At 30.5% G+C, this 19,317-nt stretch overlaps 1 protein-coding gene, 3 non-coding genes and 1 pseudogene across 4 annotated transcripts; 1 reads left to right on the top strand and 4 right to left on the bottom strand.

Moving 5' to 3' along the window:
* Nucleotides 1–4,551: 4,551 nt before the first annotated feature.
* Nucleotides 4,552–4,647, bottom strand: LOC120122287. The gene has a single exon (XR_005516064.1). It is a non-coding gene; the product is annotated as a small nucleolar RNA R44/J54/Z268 family (small nucleolar RNA).
* Nucleotides 4,648–4,744: 97 nt separating this feature from the next.
* LOC120122288 lies at nucleotides 4,745–4,837 on the bottom strand. Its single transcript, XR_005516065.1, has one exon. It is a non-coding gene; the product is annotated as a small nucleolar RNA R44/J54/Z268 family (small nucleolar RNA).
* A 148-nt stretch (nucleotides 4,838–4,985) lies between these two features.
* LOC120122294 lies at nucleotides 4,986–5,058 on the bottom strand. The gene has a single exon (XR_005516069.1). It is a non-coding gene; the product is annotated as a small nucleolar RNA Z267 (small nucleolar RNA).
* A 7,078-nt stretch (nucleotides 5,059–12,136) lies between these two features.
* LOC120121946 lies at nucleotides 12,137–16,757 on the top strand (annotated as a pseudogene).
* A 241-nt stretch (nucleotides 16,758–16,998) lies between these two features.
* Nucleotides 16,999–17,565, bottom strand: LOC120122258 (probable calcium-binding protein CML47). The gene has a single exon (XM_039141433.1). The coding sequence runs from the start codon at nucleotides 17,563–17,565 to the stop codon at nucleotides 16,999–17,001; it is 567 nt and encodes a 188-aa protein (XP_038997364.1).
* Between the last annotated feature and the right edge of the window lie 1,752 nt (nucleotides 17,566–19,317).

Raw genomic sequence — 19,317 nt, 5'->3', positions numbered from 1 at the left:
TAGTGGCATGTAATTAATAATGTTCAATTTATTTTGTTTAACAAATTTGGAAACAAAATGGTAACCTTATATTGAGGAAAGGTTAAGTTTTTATGAGTTTTATGTAATTTTCGGAAATTACTGTAGCAGTTATTGTAGCAGTGCATCGATACACATTTTTGATTCGAAAATTGGTGCATCGATACACTATTCACGTTACTGTAGCAGTGCATCGGTACACTGTTCACTGTTCAAGGGTATTGTTCACTGTTATTGTTCATTATTCACTATTTATAAAAAAAATCTTTTGTTTTAAATTTGTTATAATGAAACACAATTTATATGATATGATATTTTTATAATATCATTTACCATTTAAAGAAAATAAATTTTAAATCATTATTGAAATTGGAAATGGTTTTAGAAATTCGGGTGACATCTATAATTTGTATAGGTATAATTATACGGGTTATGAGTGTTACATTTATTTTCATCAGAGCTACAGGTTTAGCCGATTCTAGGACTAAATCGAGTTTGTTTTGAGTTAAAAAGTGTATACATGCCACTAGGATGTCAAAAGTTATTGATAGTTGTATATATACTGTGATGGTGCTTATTGAGAGTAAAGTTACTCTTTAATAATGTATGATGATTCTGACTATGTTCAGATGTTGGAATTAAAGACAAAGGTAAGAAATTTGAAAATGTTGAAAGAAAAATCGAGATTGAAATCGACCAAAATGGGACCCGATATGACTTATGTAAAATACCTTAGAAGAGTGGATGTTATAAAGGATTTTTCTCCAATTTGTGGAAGAAATGCTCAGTTTTTAATGAAGATTCTGAATTACAAGAATCGATTAAAAAGTTTGAACGACTTTCAAGAAAATTCGAATCGGATGAGGATCCAGAGTAGATTTCTGAATCTAGTGATGATTCTAAGGTTTCTCCAGGTAAGCTTAAATAAGTGAGAAATATTCAAGCTAAGCATTAAATTGTTTAAATCATTGTTGATTGAGTAAGAGGAAATAAATAAGCGGTAATGAGTTATCCACTAAAAGTTTACAGAAAATTGAGTTATTAGTGAATCAAATGATTATGAGTTAGATCGAGAATAGATATCAAATCCATAAAACTGAATAGAGTTACCTTACGAAGGTAAATTTGCGAAAATGGATTGTCTAACATTCCATGTGCAATGAAAATATTGTTTAGATTGAGATGGATTCTCAAGAACTTGAAAAGTGTCAAGTTCGTAATGATAAAAAAGAAGAAGTAAAATTGTTTACTAGTGTGATTTTAGCATTAATTGATATGAAGTTATTGCTACAAATTTATCAAGTTTTCTTATTGAACGATGGGAACATTGAGACTTTCATTTGAGATTGAAAATGTTTCAACTGTTCGAAAATATTATCTTTGGATCTGGAAAAGTTACACAAATTTCCTTAAGAATGAAATAAGAAATTCCAAAGTAGAAATATTCAATTCTACTTGATATCGAGTGATATTATAGCGGAAGACCCATAAGTCACGGTCGTAATACAAGTGTTAGAAGGACAAATAATAATTGTCCGATAAAGATTCAGGAGCTTATGTTAATGGTGAATCTTATGGGATTATCATTAACGAGTTTTAGATCATTTTGATCATGGGTTGGTTGTCTCTGCATTAAGGATGGGTTAATGGTCGCAAGAAGCGATTAATTTAGAAAAATGCGGAGAAATTAAAAATTATAATGATTGACGAAAAGTGAAATCAACAATAAGTGATATCAGCAATGGTTGCGATTAAGAGGATGTAAAAAGGATGCATATTTTTTAGCTAAAGTGATAGATACTTAAGTATCTGAAGTAAGATCATATGATATTTCCATAACTTGGAAATTTCCATATGTCTTTTTAGATTTATTATTTGGGTTACCTCCAGATTGAGAGGTGGAATTCAATATTAACGGTTAACAAGGCATTAATCTTGTATCTAAGGGTGATTGAGTTAAGAGAATAAAGAACCAATTGCAAGAGCTGCTAAATTGAGGATACATTAGACCGGGTATTTTACCTTGGGGTAAACCGGTGTTATTTATAAAAAAATGGATATATGCGATTATGCATAGATTATCGATAGTTAATCAGAGTAACTATCAAGAACAAGTATCATCTTCTGAGGATTGATGACTTGTTTGATTTTCTTAAGGAAGATGTTTCAAGGATAGTTTTCATGGGATAAATAGAAATTATATTGATAATAAACTTTATGTTATTTTATCATGGAAAAAATATTGAATATGCTGGTAACATGATTTTATGGCATTTTGAAATTGACATTGAAAATCATGCATGAATTGTATTGCACTGTTTATTGTTTTAATTGCCTCACTAAGTTTATACTTAGCGTGTGATAATTTTCACGTGTAGGTAAAAAGCCAGTAGTGGAATAAAGAGTTCAAAGGACATCAAGCATCGAGGAGTATATTTCAATATCAGTAAGACATCCTATGATGGAATTTGAATTAGATAGTGGCATGTAATTAATAATGTTCAATTTATTTTGTTGAACAAATTTGGAAATAAAATGGTAACCTTATAGTGAGGAAATGTTAAGTTTTTATGAGTTTTATGTAATTTTCGGAAATTACTGTAGCAGTTATTGTAGCAGTGCATTGATACACATTTTTTATTCGAAAGTTGGTGCATCGATACACTGTTCACATTACTGTAGTAGTGCATCGGTACATTATTCACTGATCAATGGTACTGTTCACTGTTATTGTTCACTATTCACTATTCATAAAAAAATCTTTTTTTTAGATTTGTTATAATGAAACACAATTTATATGATAAGATATTTTTATAATATCATTTACCATTTTAAGAAAATAAATTTTAAATCATTATTGAAATTGGAAATGATTTTATAAATTCGGGTCACATTTATAATTTGTATAGGTATAATTATACGTGTTATGGGTGTTACAATTTATGGACAAGAATTGTTGGTATTAAAGAGTGAATACCTGGAAGGGCAACGAATTGACCAGTCGACAAGCATTAGTTCTGGGAGCTATTTATCTCGAGTTGTTCGATAATCGATCAATCGACATAGATTGAATATGTTCTGAATCTTCGTTTCTTCCTTATCAGCTCAAATCACATTCTAAATAACTGATGATTCTGCCAGTTAATGAACTATCCCAATAGTGATTCTAATTTCCGGAATACTATCAGTATACTAAAGATTCGTGTTTCTCTTCCCTGTAAGATTATCCAGTATCTCTGAATAAATGTTTTATCTGATTTCTGACCTGAATTCTGTTCTAATACCTTACATGAATTCTGTTCTGATATCTGAATTGAATTATGTTTTGATTTTTAATATATCCGTTTATTGACGGAAAATGTTTTATTTGGGGTATTATTAGAGGAAGTATACTTACAGGCTCCTCGGCTTTGTGCTTAGGGCCTTACTGGACTTGACGGTGGGTGTATGGTTTTGGGGAACCTACACATTTGGACGTGTTTGGTTGGAGGGATTTCTATGGTTTTTAAAATGTTTTATTTGAGGGTATTATTGGAGGAAGTATACTTGCAGGCTTCTCGGCTTTCAGCTCAGGGCCTTGCTGGACGTGACGGTGGGTGTATGGTTCTGGGGAACCTACAGATTTGGACGTGTTCGGTTGGGGAAATTTCTATGGTTTTTAAATTATTTTATTTGGGGGCATTGTTGGAGGAAGCATACATGAAGGCTCCTCGGCTTTGTGCTCAGGGCCTTACTGGACTTGACGGTGGATGTATGGTTCTGGGGAACTTACACATTTGGACTTGTCGGTTGGAGGGATTATTATGTTTTTTAAATATGTTTTAAAAAGATATGTATCTTTTCACTGGTTTTGCGGTAACACATTAGATAACCTATTATAATCTCTTGAACCTAGTCATCCGAAATATTTCTCTCTAAACTGAAAGCTTACTATTTGTTACTACCTGAGATATCAGTAGGACCTCAGCTTAGCCTAAAAATTTGTAGATGTCTAAACCAATAAGGAAATATATGTCTATCTGTATCTGCATGTTCTTCAGCATCATCTGGTAGTATTGTATTACTGAGCTTCCCAAAACTCATTGTATTACTTACCTTTTCAGGTTATAAGAATCGTATCAGTGCATCTATCGACATCAATATGAGAGTTCTTCCGGCGTTGCTTGCAGAGTATGATACATGTGATTAAGGGTCATGTAGGTTGTATTTTGTTTTATATACGAGTTTGAAAATTTGTTTTATTTCTGAATATTGGTAAAGTTTACTTTTGTATTTATAAATGATTCTATGAGTTTACATGTTTTAATAAAAAAATTAAATTTTTCACTATTTTTACGGTAGATCGCTTCGGTGACCCTAATATGACCCCTAGATTAGATCTTGTTAAAAGCATCGGTCTAAGGGGTTACACATTCCACTGCATATCCTATTGAGTTCCTTGAGTCATTTCAATCAAAACCCGTCGTAAGTCGCTTGGGTAAGCATTATTATAGTTTAAGTGTGTCCTATTGTAGTAACAATTATTGAATATATTATGCATCAGAGAGATTCCCATTTAAGACTTGAGTCATCAGTCACCCAAACAGGGGTGTTCAGATATCCCTGTCTATCTTTATCATCACTTGCACAAATCTACGTTGCAATAAACCAATTTGTAACACAATTTAACCACCCAATTATTACAATCTTCAGAAAAGAAAAACTTGAAATTGTATTGTTATAAATCAATGCATCAGAGAGATTCCCATTTAAGACAGTCATCAATCACCCAAACGAGGGTGTGCAGATGTCCCTGTCTATCTTTATCATCACTTGCATCCACCATTCAATAGTATTATAAAATAAAAAACCCATTTTTGTAATAAGTTTGAACAAGCTTTAAAACCTCAGTTTCATGCTAATTACAAGTAAAACATTCGGGCAAATAAAAAAAATGTAATGCGAAGAAATTGGGGAGGAAGCATTCTCTTGTGCCTCAGATTTGGTTTATTTCAAAGAGAGAATCTCTCGAAGTATATTTAACACCATCGTAGGCAGAAGAAAGGAAAAAACATGAATAAATCCAAATGGAAGTTAGGGTTTCATATGATTTACGGGAAGAGAAAGCCCCGGCGTATGAAGTCGATCAGCGGATTTAGGGTTCATGGTGGGTGTAATATTTATGGTTATATGGGGGGTGTAATATTTATGGTTATATGGGGGGTGTAATATTTATGGTTATATGGGGGGTGTCTATATACATGTGAGAGGAGGGAGCGTTTCGTTTTAGGGTTTTAGGGTAAGGAGTGATACATAATGAACCAGCCCATATATTTTGAACATAGGTTTCAGCCCATTGACTCGGAAATGTTTCATTTTTCTTCTTCTTATAAGCCACTGGAAATTAAAAATTGTTCATGGATCAAATTATTTGCTTTAGAGAAAGTTTAAATAAGAATGTTACAGTTAAAATGAGTTTTTTTTTTAAATTATCTGGTAAAAAGGCAGTATGTCTATTTATTATCATATGCCCTACTTAGAGTATAAAATTTAAAACCTAAGGGTGCGTTTGGTTCACGGAATGTAAGATTATCAGTGGGAATAAAAGATTACCAAGGAATAGGATTACCGGGAATGTTGTATTTTGTGTTTGGTTGGTTTAGCAGGAATGTAAGATTACCGTGTTTGGTTAAAGGAATAAAAGATTATTGGAATGTATATTTGACCAAATTGTCCTTATTATATATTTGTATAATATTACAAATTGTAAAATATTTATATATTTTCTTTAAAAAATTAAATTCATAATATTTATATAAATTTTTTTACAAAATTAAAAATATAAAAAAAGTTTAATGAAAGGGTAAATTTTTTTTAATCCCTGAACTTCATATAAAATTTTAATTATAGAATTTTTTTTGTAAATCTAAAATAATTTAAGGATAAATTTGTAATTTAACCTTCGTAGAATTTTTATTATTTAATGATAGAAGAAGGACATTTTTGAAAAAAATAAAATTTTAAGGGTATTTTAGTCCAAAACGCCGGTAATATTACAATACCTAAGAGAAGGGATATAATGACATTCCCGATAATATACCTTTAGATCTTTAAATTTTAGGGTTGTAGAATTTAGTATCTTATGATTTGAGATTTGAATAAACAAACTGCATAAAATAAATGTTGTACGACACATATATCAAATAATAATTCTTAAAAAACTATAATACAATTATATATAGGGATAGACATGGGTCGGGTTTCGGCCAACCCGGCCCGACCCAAAAATTTTATATCTTTCACCCAATCCGACCCAAAAAATTTATACCCTCCACTTGACCCGATATTTTGAGATAAAATCCGAACCCGATCCGAGCCTACCCGAAATAATAATAAAATATTATTTTTATTCAATAGAAAGAGTTATTTAATTGAAAAAATAATACATATAGGGGTATTATTCTAATTATTCCTAAATATATAAAGTAAATTATATATTTTTTGGGTCGGATCGGGTCGGCTATTTTTCACTCTAAACCCGAATCCGACCTGACCTGTACATCACCTGTAAAAAACATGACCCGACCCAAACCCAATTAAAAAAACCCGACTAGATCATCAGAACCCGCCATGTTCGGGTCACATGCCCATTCCTAATTATATACCAATCCGATCCAAACTTAAATATATTTAACCCAAAGAGAGACACAAAGTCAAAGGGACAGACTTTAACCCAAGTAAATTAAAATTTAGGGTAAACTACATGGGTGACCATTCAATTATGGTCAAAAATCATTTTGACCACCGATGTTTCAATTTGATCAAACAAACCATCCAACTATTTAAATGCTTCAATCAAGCCACTTGTCATTAACAGTTAACAGAACAGGTGACATGGCAGTTAAAAATATTTTGTCTAATTACATGATTGGTCCATGTTACTTATATATATTTCAATTCGGTCCTCATTTTCATAAATTAAAATAATAACGTGTTGTTATTCGATTGGATGACCAAATTTATTTTAACTGCTAACGGAAGGTGGCTTGATTAAAGCATTTAAATAGTTGGATGGTATGTTTGATCAAATTGAAACATCGTTGGTTAAAATAATTTTTGACCATAATTGAGTGGTCACCCTTGTAGTTTACCCTAAAATTTATAGATATACTGCTAAAATTCACTTTTAATAGAATAATAACATTGACTAATATTTATTCAACAATCTCTATAGCATGTGATGAAAAGTTCTAAGTTGACACTTCTACTTTATTTTAGGTTGTGGGCTCGATACCTATTAGTAGTAAAATTATCTTTCCCCCATCCCCTAAGTAGGAATTGTTCAAAAATGGCAAAAAGGCATCAGAGTCCCCTACACTTTAAAAAAACCAATGAGGCATGCGTATTATTTTTCTTTCAACGTGGCCCTACAACTTAGAAAACGAACTCAATGTGGTTCCTTGACCAACGTTTTTCGTCGTTGATTGTTACGATGCTGACGTGACAGTTCACGATGCTGACGTGACAGTCCAATGTGACTGATGATGTGGCTGATGAGTTAAATTGTTTTTTTTTGTTCTAGGGTCAAATTGATTTTTTTTTTTGAAAAGTTAAAGGGCTTATTTATTTTTTTTGAAATAAAAGTTATTTTAAATTTTAAATATAAAATTATTTGAATATTTAAATATTTAAAAAATTAACTACTAAAACAAAAATTAAATTACTAAAAATTAAAATATTCATATTGAAAATACTAAAACTATTATAAAAAATTAATTTTTTAAATATATATCATAGATTATAAAATATAACTTATAAATTATTAAAAATTAAAAAAAAATATTTTTAAAAAATACATTATACATAATATATAGGCATATCATCAACATTTATATAAAGTATTTTTACTAGATTAATCGATATTTCAAAAATTTAAATTAGTTGAGACATACAAAATTTTGGATTAGTCGAAATTTACTATGTTTTATAATTATCTTTTATGTCAAAATTTATTATATAATTATCTTTTAAATTAGTCGAGTCTTACAAAAAGATAATTATAAAATATAATAAGTTTAGACTAATTCAAAAATTATAAGTCTCAACTAATTTAAATTTTGTAATTCTCGATTAATTTATAAGAATACTTTGTATAAGTGTTGATGATATGTTTATAGGGTAAAATACACGCTTACTCATTGAATTTTAGACATTGAACTTTTTTGGTCACTCGACCGTTTACTTAGTAACGAGGTGCTCATGTGGCTTATTTTAATAATAAAACACGACACATGTTTACTCACTGAACTTTATTCTCTCTCCTATTTCACTCACTGTACTTTTAATTTTTTTTAATTTTAATTTAACGGTGTTAGAAATTTAACAGTTGAGTGACCAAAAAAGTTCAATGTCTAAAGCTCAGTGAGCAAATTGAAAAAATTGAAAGTGCAGCGAAAAGAGTAAAGTTCTGTGAGTAAGCGTGTAATTTACCCATGTCTATATTTTACAAGTATATATATATATATATATGTTATGTATAATATTTTTTTAATATACATATACATACATATATATATATATATATTAACAATTTATAAATAATTAGTTTATAAAATATTGTATATATATATATATATATATATATATATAATTTTTTATAATAGTTTTAATATTTGTAATATGTATATTCATTTTTTTAATAATTTAAGTTTTTAGTATTTTTATATTTAATTTTTTTAATATTTGAATAGTTTTATATTTATAATTTAAAATAAATTTTATTTTAAAAAAAATCAAATAATCTCTTGAACTTAAAAAAATAATTTGACCCCCGAACAAAATCAAAAAAATCAATTTAGCTTATCTGCCATGTTATTCACCACGTCATCAGCCACTGTAGACTGCCATATCAATATTGTAGAATGACACATCAACACTGTGAACTACCATCATATCAGCATCGTAGCGATAAATGATGAAAAACGTTGGTCAAAAGACCACATTAAATTTATTTTCTGAGTTAGAATGTCATATTAAGAGAAAAATAATACTAGAGTCACATTATTTTTTTAAATACACGAGCCTATGATTTTTTTGCCTAAAATTTGACTCATATTTCATTAAATTAAGAGTAATTAAACCTTTCATATTTTGTTAGTTCTTAAAACAGGTAAAAAATTAAATAATTCCTTTTTATATAAGTTAGCTAATTTTATTAGAAAGATAAAATATTCAAAATTACAATGAATGTCTACGATCATAAACGTAAAGTAATCATATAACTAAGATATTTTCTTATAACCATAAACACATAAACTAGCTACTTAAGATCACGCAATGATCATACAAGGAAAAGTTTAAAAACCTAACCAAAGAACTTGAACAAAATATAGATACAAACAGATCTGAATGCATTAGCAAATGAGCCACAAAATAGGATAAAACTATTAAAAGACCACCGAAAAATCGTAAATCAGAATCGAGCAAAGTGAACAAAATAGTCACGAACACAAATGGCTTATCCAAATTCAATTCGAGGGTCTAAAGCAGGGAAAATTAACATGATAAAAAATAAGTGTCATCTTAATCAGTCGTGACGATGTCAAATTCAACCATGAGAAAAAAAATATAAACTAAAATAACAACCAAACGACCGAAAACGTAACATAAAAACAAAAAAAATGACATCTTAATCAATTAAACTATTTTATTCTTTTACATAATTATCATGATATCTTGTCAAGATATTCATCAATATACATTTGATTATTAGTAATGTTGTTTATATTTTATTTTATTATGGATTCATTGAATAATCCTAGTAAAAAATGTTGTGGTTTTTTAAATTAGATTTAATTAGGCTTAATATAAAAATAAGTACCTAAAATCTATCTCAAAAAATAATTTAGTGTCTAGTATTTTCTTAGTTATAATTTTAGGTGCTCATCCTTATTTTTTATTTTTAATAATATAAAAATATTTTTTTAATGAAAAAAGAAAAAAAATTAAAAAACTTATTTTATTTATAAAACCCCCAAACTTTTAATGAAATTATAAAAAAAACTTTGAAAAACTAAAATCTCTCATTTCAACCCCATTACCAACCATCGCCGGTCATCTCTGACCACCATCGTCATCGTCGAACGGTCACCCACCTGTTGCCGCCCACCCATCAATCAACTGGCGCCCTTATTGTCACCCAAATCTCTAAAGTCCCCAATATCCAAATGCCTTTAAAATCATAATCTCCAAGATTAACGTCGGAGGAGCAACGATGAAGATGGGTTTTGAGCGAAATTGGACGGTGTTTCGAATGGTAGTGGCGGTGTCACTTATGGATGTCGGGATCAACGAAAAACAACGATGATGGCTTAAAATCAGACGAACATTTGAATGCTTCTCCGTAAACGATGACATCTTACGACGAAAGATCAACAGGTGTTTGATCGGGAGTCGACACCAGTGCTAGTGAAGGTGGCAGTGACGATGACGAATGGCCGATCGACAACCATGGAAGGGAGAAAGGGAAAGAGAGAAGGGGAAAGAAAAAGAGGGGGTTGAGCATGCGGGGATTTGATTTTTTTTTGTAAATTGTTTTTTTTAATTTTAAAAATAAATTTTTAAAATTATCAGAACTCGACACGTGTCACTTAACGAGCAAATTTAATTACGTTATAGTCTTAACACCTAAATGTGTTCCGATGAAAACATTATGCATCCAATTTTATCAAAAAATTCTTTATGAATTAAAACGTTTTTCGAGATAAAATTCATACACTTATTTTTTCATTAAGCCATAATTATATTTATAAAATATATATTATTAATGACTAAAAAATATTCTAGATAACATATTATCTTAATAATTACCTATACTATTTTAAAAACTATTTTATTTTATTATAATAGGTAATACTTTTCGTTACAACATGAAATTGAGAAAATTGTTATAAATAATATCTACACATATATTTTTTTACCTTAATGTATACATATATTTGAGTTTGTAAGGTCAAGTTTAAATCTTACTACCGTCATTTTTGTTGAATAATCTGTAAATTTCTATGTAAATCTTAATTGAGTTTTAGATATATCCGAACCAGTACTAGAGAGCCACCAATGACTTAAACTTTAATGTACTAAAAATACATATATTTAAAATATAGTGTTTTTTTATATATTTGGATTAAACATTCCTTCACCTAGAAGTGCACAAAAAATCCGAATATCCGATTTTGCGTAAAAAATATCCGAAACCAGATTTGGAAAAAATCGGTTTTTTTTAAACCGGATCAGATATTTTAAAACCGGATAGGATAACCGATTTGGGAAAAAAATGGACGACCAGTTTTTTTACCGGATTAAAAAACAGCTTGAAAAAAATCAGATAAAAAACTGGTTTTTTATTCGAAAAATCCGGTATGGGGTTTAAAAACTAGCTGTTAATATAATCGGTTTGGGAAAAAATTGGACGACCAATTTTTTTACCGGATTAAAAACCGTTTTTTTTTTAAATTGATTTTTTTCAAACCGAAACCGGTTACACCATCCGGCCCTCCAAACCAATTAGGATCCAAATCGATTTTTTTTAAATCCGATTTTTTAGCTAGGTGAAAAAACTAGATCGATTTTTATTCGATCCGAATCGAATTTAAATCTTTTTAGTTTAAAAGTAATTTTATAATTTTTTTTTCAAAAGTTTCGTGCACCAACTCACATTCATCATATATCTAATTTTAATTTTAATAGTTGAGTTTCTTAGTGTAAATTTTTTATATACATAAAAATTTGAATTTGAGAGCTATTTAATTGATGTTAAGTTGCTTACCACTTCAAGTAACTTGTTATAATTTTAAATATTTTATTAAAAACATTTGTAAACAATTTATTTTATATAACTTATTTATTCTAAATTTAAAATTTTTAATATTTAATTCCTTAAACTTTAAATTTTAAAAAACTTTAAAATTAAAAATATATAATTATATTTTTCGATTAAAAATATATATAATTATATAAATTAAAGTTTCTATGGTACTATATAAAATAACTTTCCTTCAATAATTTTCTTAAATGTTTGTTGAATAAAAAACACATGATCCGGTCCAATCTATGCAATCTTCTGGTTTAGATTTTCATGAACATTTGGTGGAACATTTCACCCTCTATTTGGCTGGCTCTATCCACCGTCTCTAAGCTCTCCCCTTCTTCGTGAAGTTACGAAATTTCAGTGTTTTGAACCACCGAAATCATAGCCTGACCCCTCCTCCTCTCTAAATTGAAGTTCTGGTTTCATTTCTCTTTCGTTTTCATTCATTTCTTTCTTTTATTTTTTTTCAGCCTCACTGTTTGATTTATTTATTTTTAATCTCAATGAATTCACCAAAACAATTGTTGTTCTCCTATTACTTAATGCTTTTCTCTCCCGGCTATACTCCATTTCTGTTAATTGGGTTTTTTTAGGGGACAAAGATAAAATTTTTGTTTTCTCTCCATTGGGAGTTAACAGATTTTCTCTCTTTTTTAATTTTCTTAATTTGTAATTTTATTGGTATTTCCCTTCCGGGTTTCTGAAATATTAATCACATTCAACTTAAAAACTTTTTTTCCTACAATAAGATATGCTCTGTTTCTGTGGAAAAGGGAACGTGATGATAGGTGTCAACAAATCCTTTTTCTTTTTTATGTTTAACATTTTTCTATTAAATTTTCTTCCAATTTTTCAATTTTGGGTATCTGCGTTTGAAATTCTATTGAAGATCACATGGTTGTCTGATGTTGATGCCCGGGACGTGAGCTCCACTTGTACAGCTTTGTTTTGCTTAATTAGAGTGGGTAAATGTGGAGATTTTTGTGACTTAGAATGAAAATATGGTTTAAGAAAGTGATCCATGATTTTTCTTTCGAATTTGCAGGATGGGAAGGGTTAAACTAAAAATTAAAAGGTTAGAGAGCTATAGCAACAGGCAAGTTACTTATTCGAAACGAAGAACTGGAATCTTGAAGAAAGCCAAGGAATTATCGATATTATGCGACAGTCATATCATCCTTCTCATGTTTTCTCTGACCGGGAAGCCTACGTTATTCAATGGAGAGCGCAGGTATTGGAAGGATTGAATCATCGTTTGGCTTAAGTTTATGTTTTACTAGAGATTAATGAATCATTGCTTCTTTAGTTCTTTGGAACATTTAAACTCCTATTTGTTTGCAAATGATAGCCACATTTGACCTTCCTATATATTTTTGTGTTCATTTGAGAGAGAAATCAATATTACATCGATACAATGTATAACAATAGCAGAAGTAGTAGAGAATATATACTGATAATTTGTGTATGTTTTATATGAACTACAGATAAAGATACAGATTTGTGTGCAAGTTCTCATTGCAGCATTCTTATTCTTAGACAATTTTGATGATTAGCTGGATTAATTAGTAATCATGGTGGACTAGGATTTTAATAATTTATACTTTTTGCCACTTTTGATCTCTGGATTTGTGCTGTATTTTGATTTTTTATCATTTAAAAGCATAAATATATTTCTTAGAATATATTTTACTGTTATTCTTTGTTTTCCTAATAACAATTTTTCATGCACGTTACAAGCAATATCCGAAGTAGCCATAGGTATATCATTGTCTAAATAATTATATATATATGCATTTAGTTATGGTTATATAACGGAAGATGACATGCTTGTAGAAGAAAATTATGTAACGTAATCAGCCCATTTTTTGTGCTTGTTTGCTCTTTTTTCAGCTCCATCGAAGAGGTTATTGCAAAGTTTGCACAATTAACTCCACAAGAAAGGGCAAAAAGGTGTGCATTATGAATTTTGACCTGTATAGTAATCTGTGGTATTCAAATGGCATTTTAGCTACCTGGTTTTTCTCGGTCCATGACAGGAAACTGGAGAGCCTTGAAGTAAGACTCCTTGCTACACACATTCTTCAATATATTCTGCTTCAAGTGAAGAGTATAGCCTTATTACTCTTCTATCATTCTAATTTTTTGTTCTTGTTATTTTGAATATAGGCACTGAAGAAAACCTTCAAGAAATTGGACCATGATTTAAACATACAAGACTTTCTAGGTGCAACGTATGTATTGTTTTTTCATTTTCTTCCAGGTAATATGTTTATTTTTAAGTAAGAGATTAGGGGGAGTTTAATCTCTCTCTCTCTTTTTTTTTTAACTTTGCAGCAGTCAATCTGTTGAGGTATGAAGTTTGCTTGCAACCTTTGTCCCATTTGATCTTAGGTTTTCTTCTAATTCTTATTTTTGTTAGGCTTCATGGATATTGCTATTTTCAGGAAATGACTAATGAAGTGTCAATGTTGCAAGCTCGGCTTAACGAAGTACATAAGAGACTGAGGTGCACCTTTGGAGCTTTTGGTTGTTAAAGTATTGCTTTTTCTTTTTGTTCTTGCTTATAAAATATTTGCATGTGATAAGAAGAAGACTCGCCATTTATCGTATTATAGTAAATTATATTCTTAAACTCTAATCTACTGCAATATATGCTAGCTTTGTCTATTAGAACATCCTCTAATTGATCTTTAGACCCTAATTAACTACTTTTTCTGAGTTTAGTGTTTTAGTTTAATGTTTTCCTGAGGATAGAAAATACATTATGCATTTTGAGGCCATTATGGAAGTTTCGGCATTTGCTACATTAGCATTTTACGTGGCAAGTTTATGGCCAATTTGATTGGAATTAAGATATGGTGGGTTTAAGGGTGGAAGGAACTTGATTCATAGGTTTAATGTTGCTATATATTATCATATTGAGATATTATAATTTAAGGGATTGGCTTGTTGATAAATGCTAGATCATCCAGAATAATATAAGCTTACATTTTTAAAAAAATTATAACGTAACTGTATGAAAAGGAAAAGTACCACTGGTGGTCAACTTATTAAGTTGTTAGTTTCTGATGTAACTCAAACTCTGTTAATAGCTCGCCTCTAACCTTTGGACGCTAGCAATTTAAGTTGTTGTTTTGCGTTCTCTCTCTTTATTTTGGTTGTGTTCATGATTATTTGTTTTATGGATTAATTTTTGGAGTAATTTTAGGAATTCTTATCGTATCATGTGATGGTTTCAGCTACTGGAGTAATCCAGATAAAATTGACAACATAGAACATCTTAGGCAGATGGAAGATTCACTTAGAGAATCCATTGAGCGTATACGGATACACAAGGTATGTTGTTTTCTTTCGTAGTCAAGACAAAAAGAGAAATGCATACAGACATGCATATATATATATATATATATATATATATATTTGTTATGTATATGTTCCACATATAGAGCATAATCAAGTATCAACACATTGTATGTATTTGCTTGGTTCAAGTGATAATGTTGTTTAACTTTGTTGTTCCGACTCTCCGTTTTTCTTTAAGTATCCATGTATAGAACTCGTGTCCGGCACATACATATGGAGATATGACCTCCAAGGATCCTCCAAATACATGGAAACACTTAGAAAATCTGACCCTAGCTGCATTTGAAACATACTCATATCCAACAATCACACAAGTTTGAGTCACATAGGTTTAACTACAATAAAGTTTAGCCTTCCCAGATCCTGATGAAAACTGCTTGATTATTTTGCCTCTTTGTATTGATAAAGTTACCAATTTAATAGAATCCAGTCTGGGCCATAATTATGTACAAATTACTTACACATGCTACTATCTTGGCAGGAAAACTATGGAAAGCACCATCTTCTACCACTAGAATCTACTACCAGGTAGCAAAATATTTACTCTCTTCCATGTCTCTTTCGTTTGGGGGTAATATCTTGTAACTTGTTTGGCTTACAGTTTCAGAATGCGATGCCTTTGCTGTGATGATGGGCGGGGTGCAAGAAGGCGAACCTGTTACACGGCTTCCAAACAATGACAATCAGCAAATGTTATTGCAAAATGATCCCAACTTTCTCCCTAATCTGTAAGACCTTTATGGATATTTTCCTTCAAATTCAATTCCTATTAGTCTGCTTTGACATTCAATTTGAATAAAAAATTTCTCTCAAAGCCAACCAGCTGACTTAATCTCAAAATGAATTTTTTGTGTTCCTTTAATCCAGAGATACGGGGTGCCCTGCAGATGGCTCCCTTGCCAGTTATTCTGGTTTCTTTGCCTCTGGTAAACAAACCGATGTCGGCAGCTCAGTACAAGTTAATGATAATACAGTACAGGAAAGTAATGGCCTGAATTAGGGAGTGACGCGTACTTAAATTCCCAACTCAGTAAGAAATTCTTGTACCTGCAATATAGTTCTGTAAACTTGCAAGAGGATGAGAAGTTGAAGCCTGAGATGACAAGGAACTTACAAGGAAATCCAGGAGTTTACCAAGTTATTACCGACTTCGAAGCCCCGAGACCAATGTCTAACAGTGGTCATCAATCTTGGATATCTTCTTCTGGCCCTTGTGGCATTGCCATTTTTTATGGGAATTCTTACCATCGGGTGTGGAAACATCATTTCTCTTGCTCTACTTACATCCTACTAAGTCAGTGGATTCGTTATATTTGTATAGTCGAACTTGTTTTATTTACTTTGATATAGTTTAAAGTCGTTGATTTGGATCGTTGTTTATCGCAGCAAACAAAACCTACTTTCATGAATCAAACGCCTCCATCGGGACATTGCCATAATTTGTAGATGAAGTGACTCACAGATATGCACCCGAATCCGAACATTTCCTGTTTATGACCTTTTCTTCTGATAGAACTGATGCAACAATAGAGGTTTTATGATGGAATCTGATAAACTCCTCTCATTGTAAAATTTAAAATTAGAATCTCTGATTACGTTTAAAAAAAATTCATATTTTAAAAATTATATAAAAAAAGTAAATAAAAATCAAATATACAATGGAAAATTATTTTTCTTATAACAAACAAGTCTTAAGTTGTAGGTAATTTTAAGTTGAAGTAATACATACACACACGAGGAGGGTAAGGAAAAAGGAAAAGAAAGGAAGCTTAATTTGGAGAGCAGAAACTTGTCTCCAACGCTTTTAAAAATTCATTGAAATCAATTTGACCATCCAAATCATCATCAAACCCTTTAATCATCCTTTCGCAGTCATCTTCCGAAGCCTCCTTGATGAATCCTAACGAAGACAATGCATTCCTCAACTCCTTTGCATCGATGAATCCATCCTTGTTTTCATCTAACACATCGAAAGCTTCTTTCGCTTCCATCAAACTCTGTTCTTCTTCCTCGAACAGCCACTCTATTTGAGCCATTCCCTCGTTCTCGATCACCGTTTTCAATTCCGAAAACGACAGGTTTATATGATCTTCGCCGGCTGCATTAGCATTACAAGTTCTCTCGCAGTTTCTGCAGATTTTCTTTGTTGTTGCAGAGGGAGAGGCGCGGATACAAGAAATGATTACTGGGATAAATTTGAATATACTGATGATGAAACGAATGCTCGAATAGAAATCATGCAGTATGATTGCGAAGTTGAGAAAGATAAGAGACACAACGAGTCCCCATAGCGGAACCATCCCGTTCGATGACGACGACGATGGTGATTTCTGCATTTTGTTCTATGAAGTTGAAGAAGGTGGCAACAAGAAATCGATGTGCAATGTATTAAAATTTACAGAGAAATGGATGGAGTTGGAGTGTGGATGCTACACCACTTTGATATATATATATATATATATATATATATATATATATTTGAAGAGTCCACGAGGAAAAGCCCAGGAAAAACAATGCGTTCATATGCATTCACGTCCACTATATTAATATTTTAAATAAAATTATGACACGACACAACATAAAAATATGTTATGAACACTTTAATTATACTTTCCTTAAGGCCAAAGGGTGGAATTTTGCAACTTCTTACCACTTTCTTGGTTTTTGAGAATAAATGTATATGGAACATGTAGTTGTTCTTACAAGTTCATGGAAATTTCTATGAAGAATCACTTCACTACTTTTCTTCACCTTGCAAATAAGTCCATGTAAATGTATAAAAAAGCTATATTTTTACCAACGGAGTTAGTTCAAGTACTAAACAGCTTGTTATCGCTCAAGTAAGTTTTGAGTTCGAGTCCTTGTGTTTTGTCCGAATTAATAAAGGTGAAGCCTTAAAAACCGGGAATTATACAAAAAAAAACTATATTTTTGACCGCTCGATTTAAAGCTAACGATTAACTTGAAATCCAAGTTTATTAGAAGAAAAAGGTGAAAATTAGTTGAAAAAAATTGATATTTTGTCTAAACTTTTTTATATATAAATAGAACCCACTAGTATTATTAAAAAAAATTCCAAAATTACAATGATAGTTTACAACCATAAGTGTAAACTAAACACATAACTAAGACCAGTGATGAATGCATGATTTTATATTAGGAGGGACGAACATGAACTTATAAAATTTCAGGGGCTAAAACATATTTTCAATAGAAAATCATAGAACAAAACTAAAATATATGGTAATTTTAAATTTTCAGGAGGACAACTGCCCCCACCTGCCCCTCGGTCCATCACTGGTTAAGACATTTCCTATATCATTGACATGAAAATAATCACTTATGATCATATAAGGACCATACAAGGAAAAAGTTAAAAAAACATAAAAAAAACTTGAACAAATTAAAGATGTGAATAGATTTGATTACATCAGAAAACGAACCACAACAGAGGATCAAACTATATGAAGACCACCGACAATCACAAATCAGAGCTAAACGTCATGAGAAAATTATCTTTGAACACAAATCACATATCCAAATTCATCTGAGAGTCCAAAGCAAGGTAGACCACCAGGATAACAAATAAGTATCATTTTGATCGGTTGAGGCGATATTAAATTCAACCCTGAGAAAATTAAATGATGAAATCGACCAAACAACCCATAAAAATATCAAAATGTGTCAAAAGATGGACGAAAATGTGCCACGAAAGTATAAAAAAACGTGTCATAAAGACATAGTTATTAAAAACTAAAATAAAATAAAATATGTGATATAGATTAAGCATTTGTTAAAGTGACACACCATTAATGTAACAAAAATTAATGATTCAATAACTAAATTAGAACAATTTAATAGAACAAGTGATTGAAACATAACTTCTCTTTAATTTCTATCAAAATAACACAAAACTCAAATAGAAGTGGCATTCCTCATAATTTACCATATACCATGTGTTGAACATACTTTGGTATTTTGATATACCAAAAAATAATTAATATTTTTAAATAAATTTTAAGTTTATATATCATGTGTTAGTATTAAATTTGTTCCAAACTGACCCAAACTCAAGTCTCAAATCGACA

This window comes from Hibiscus syriacus, unplaced genomic scaffold (assembly GCF_006381635.1).
Source record: "Hibiscus syriacus cultivar Baekdansim isolate YM2019G1 unplaced genomic scaffold, ASM638163v2 tig00110384_pilon, whole genome shotgun sequence".
Classification (NCBI taxonomy): domain Eukaryota; kingdom Viridiplantae; phylum Streptophyta; class Magnoliopsida; order Malvales; family Malvaceae; genus Hibiscus; species Hibiscus syriacus.
This window is presented reverse-complemented; position numbering and strand designations above follow the sequence as displayed.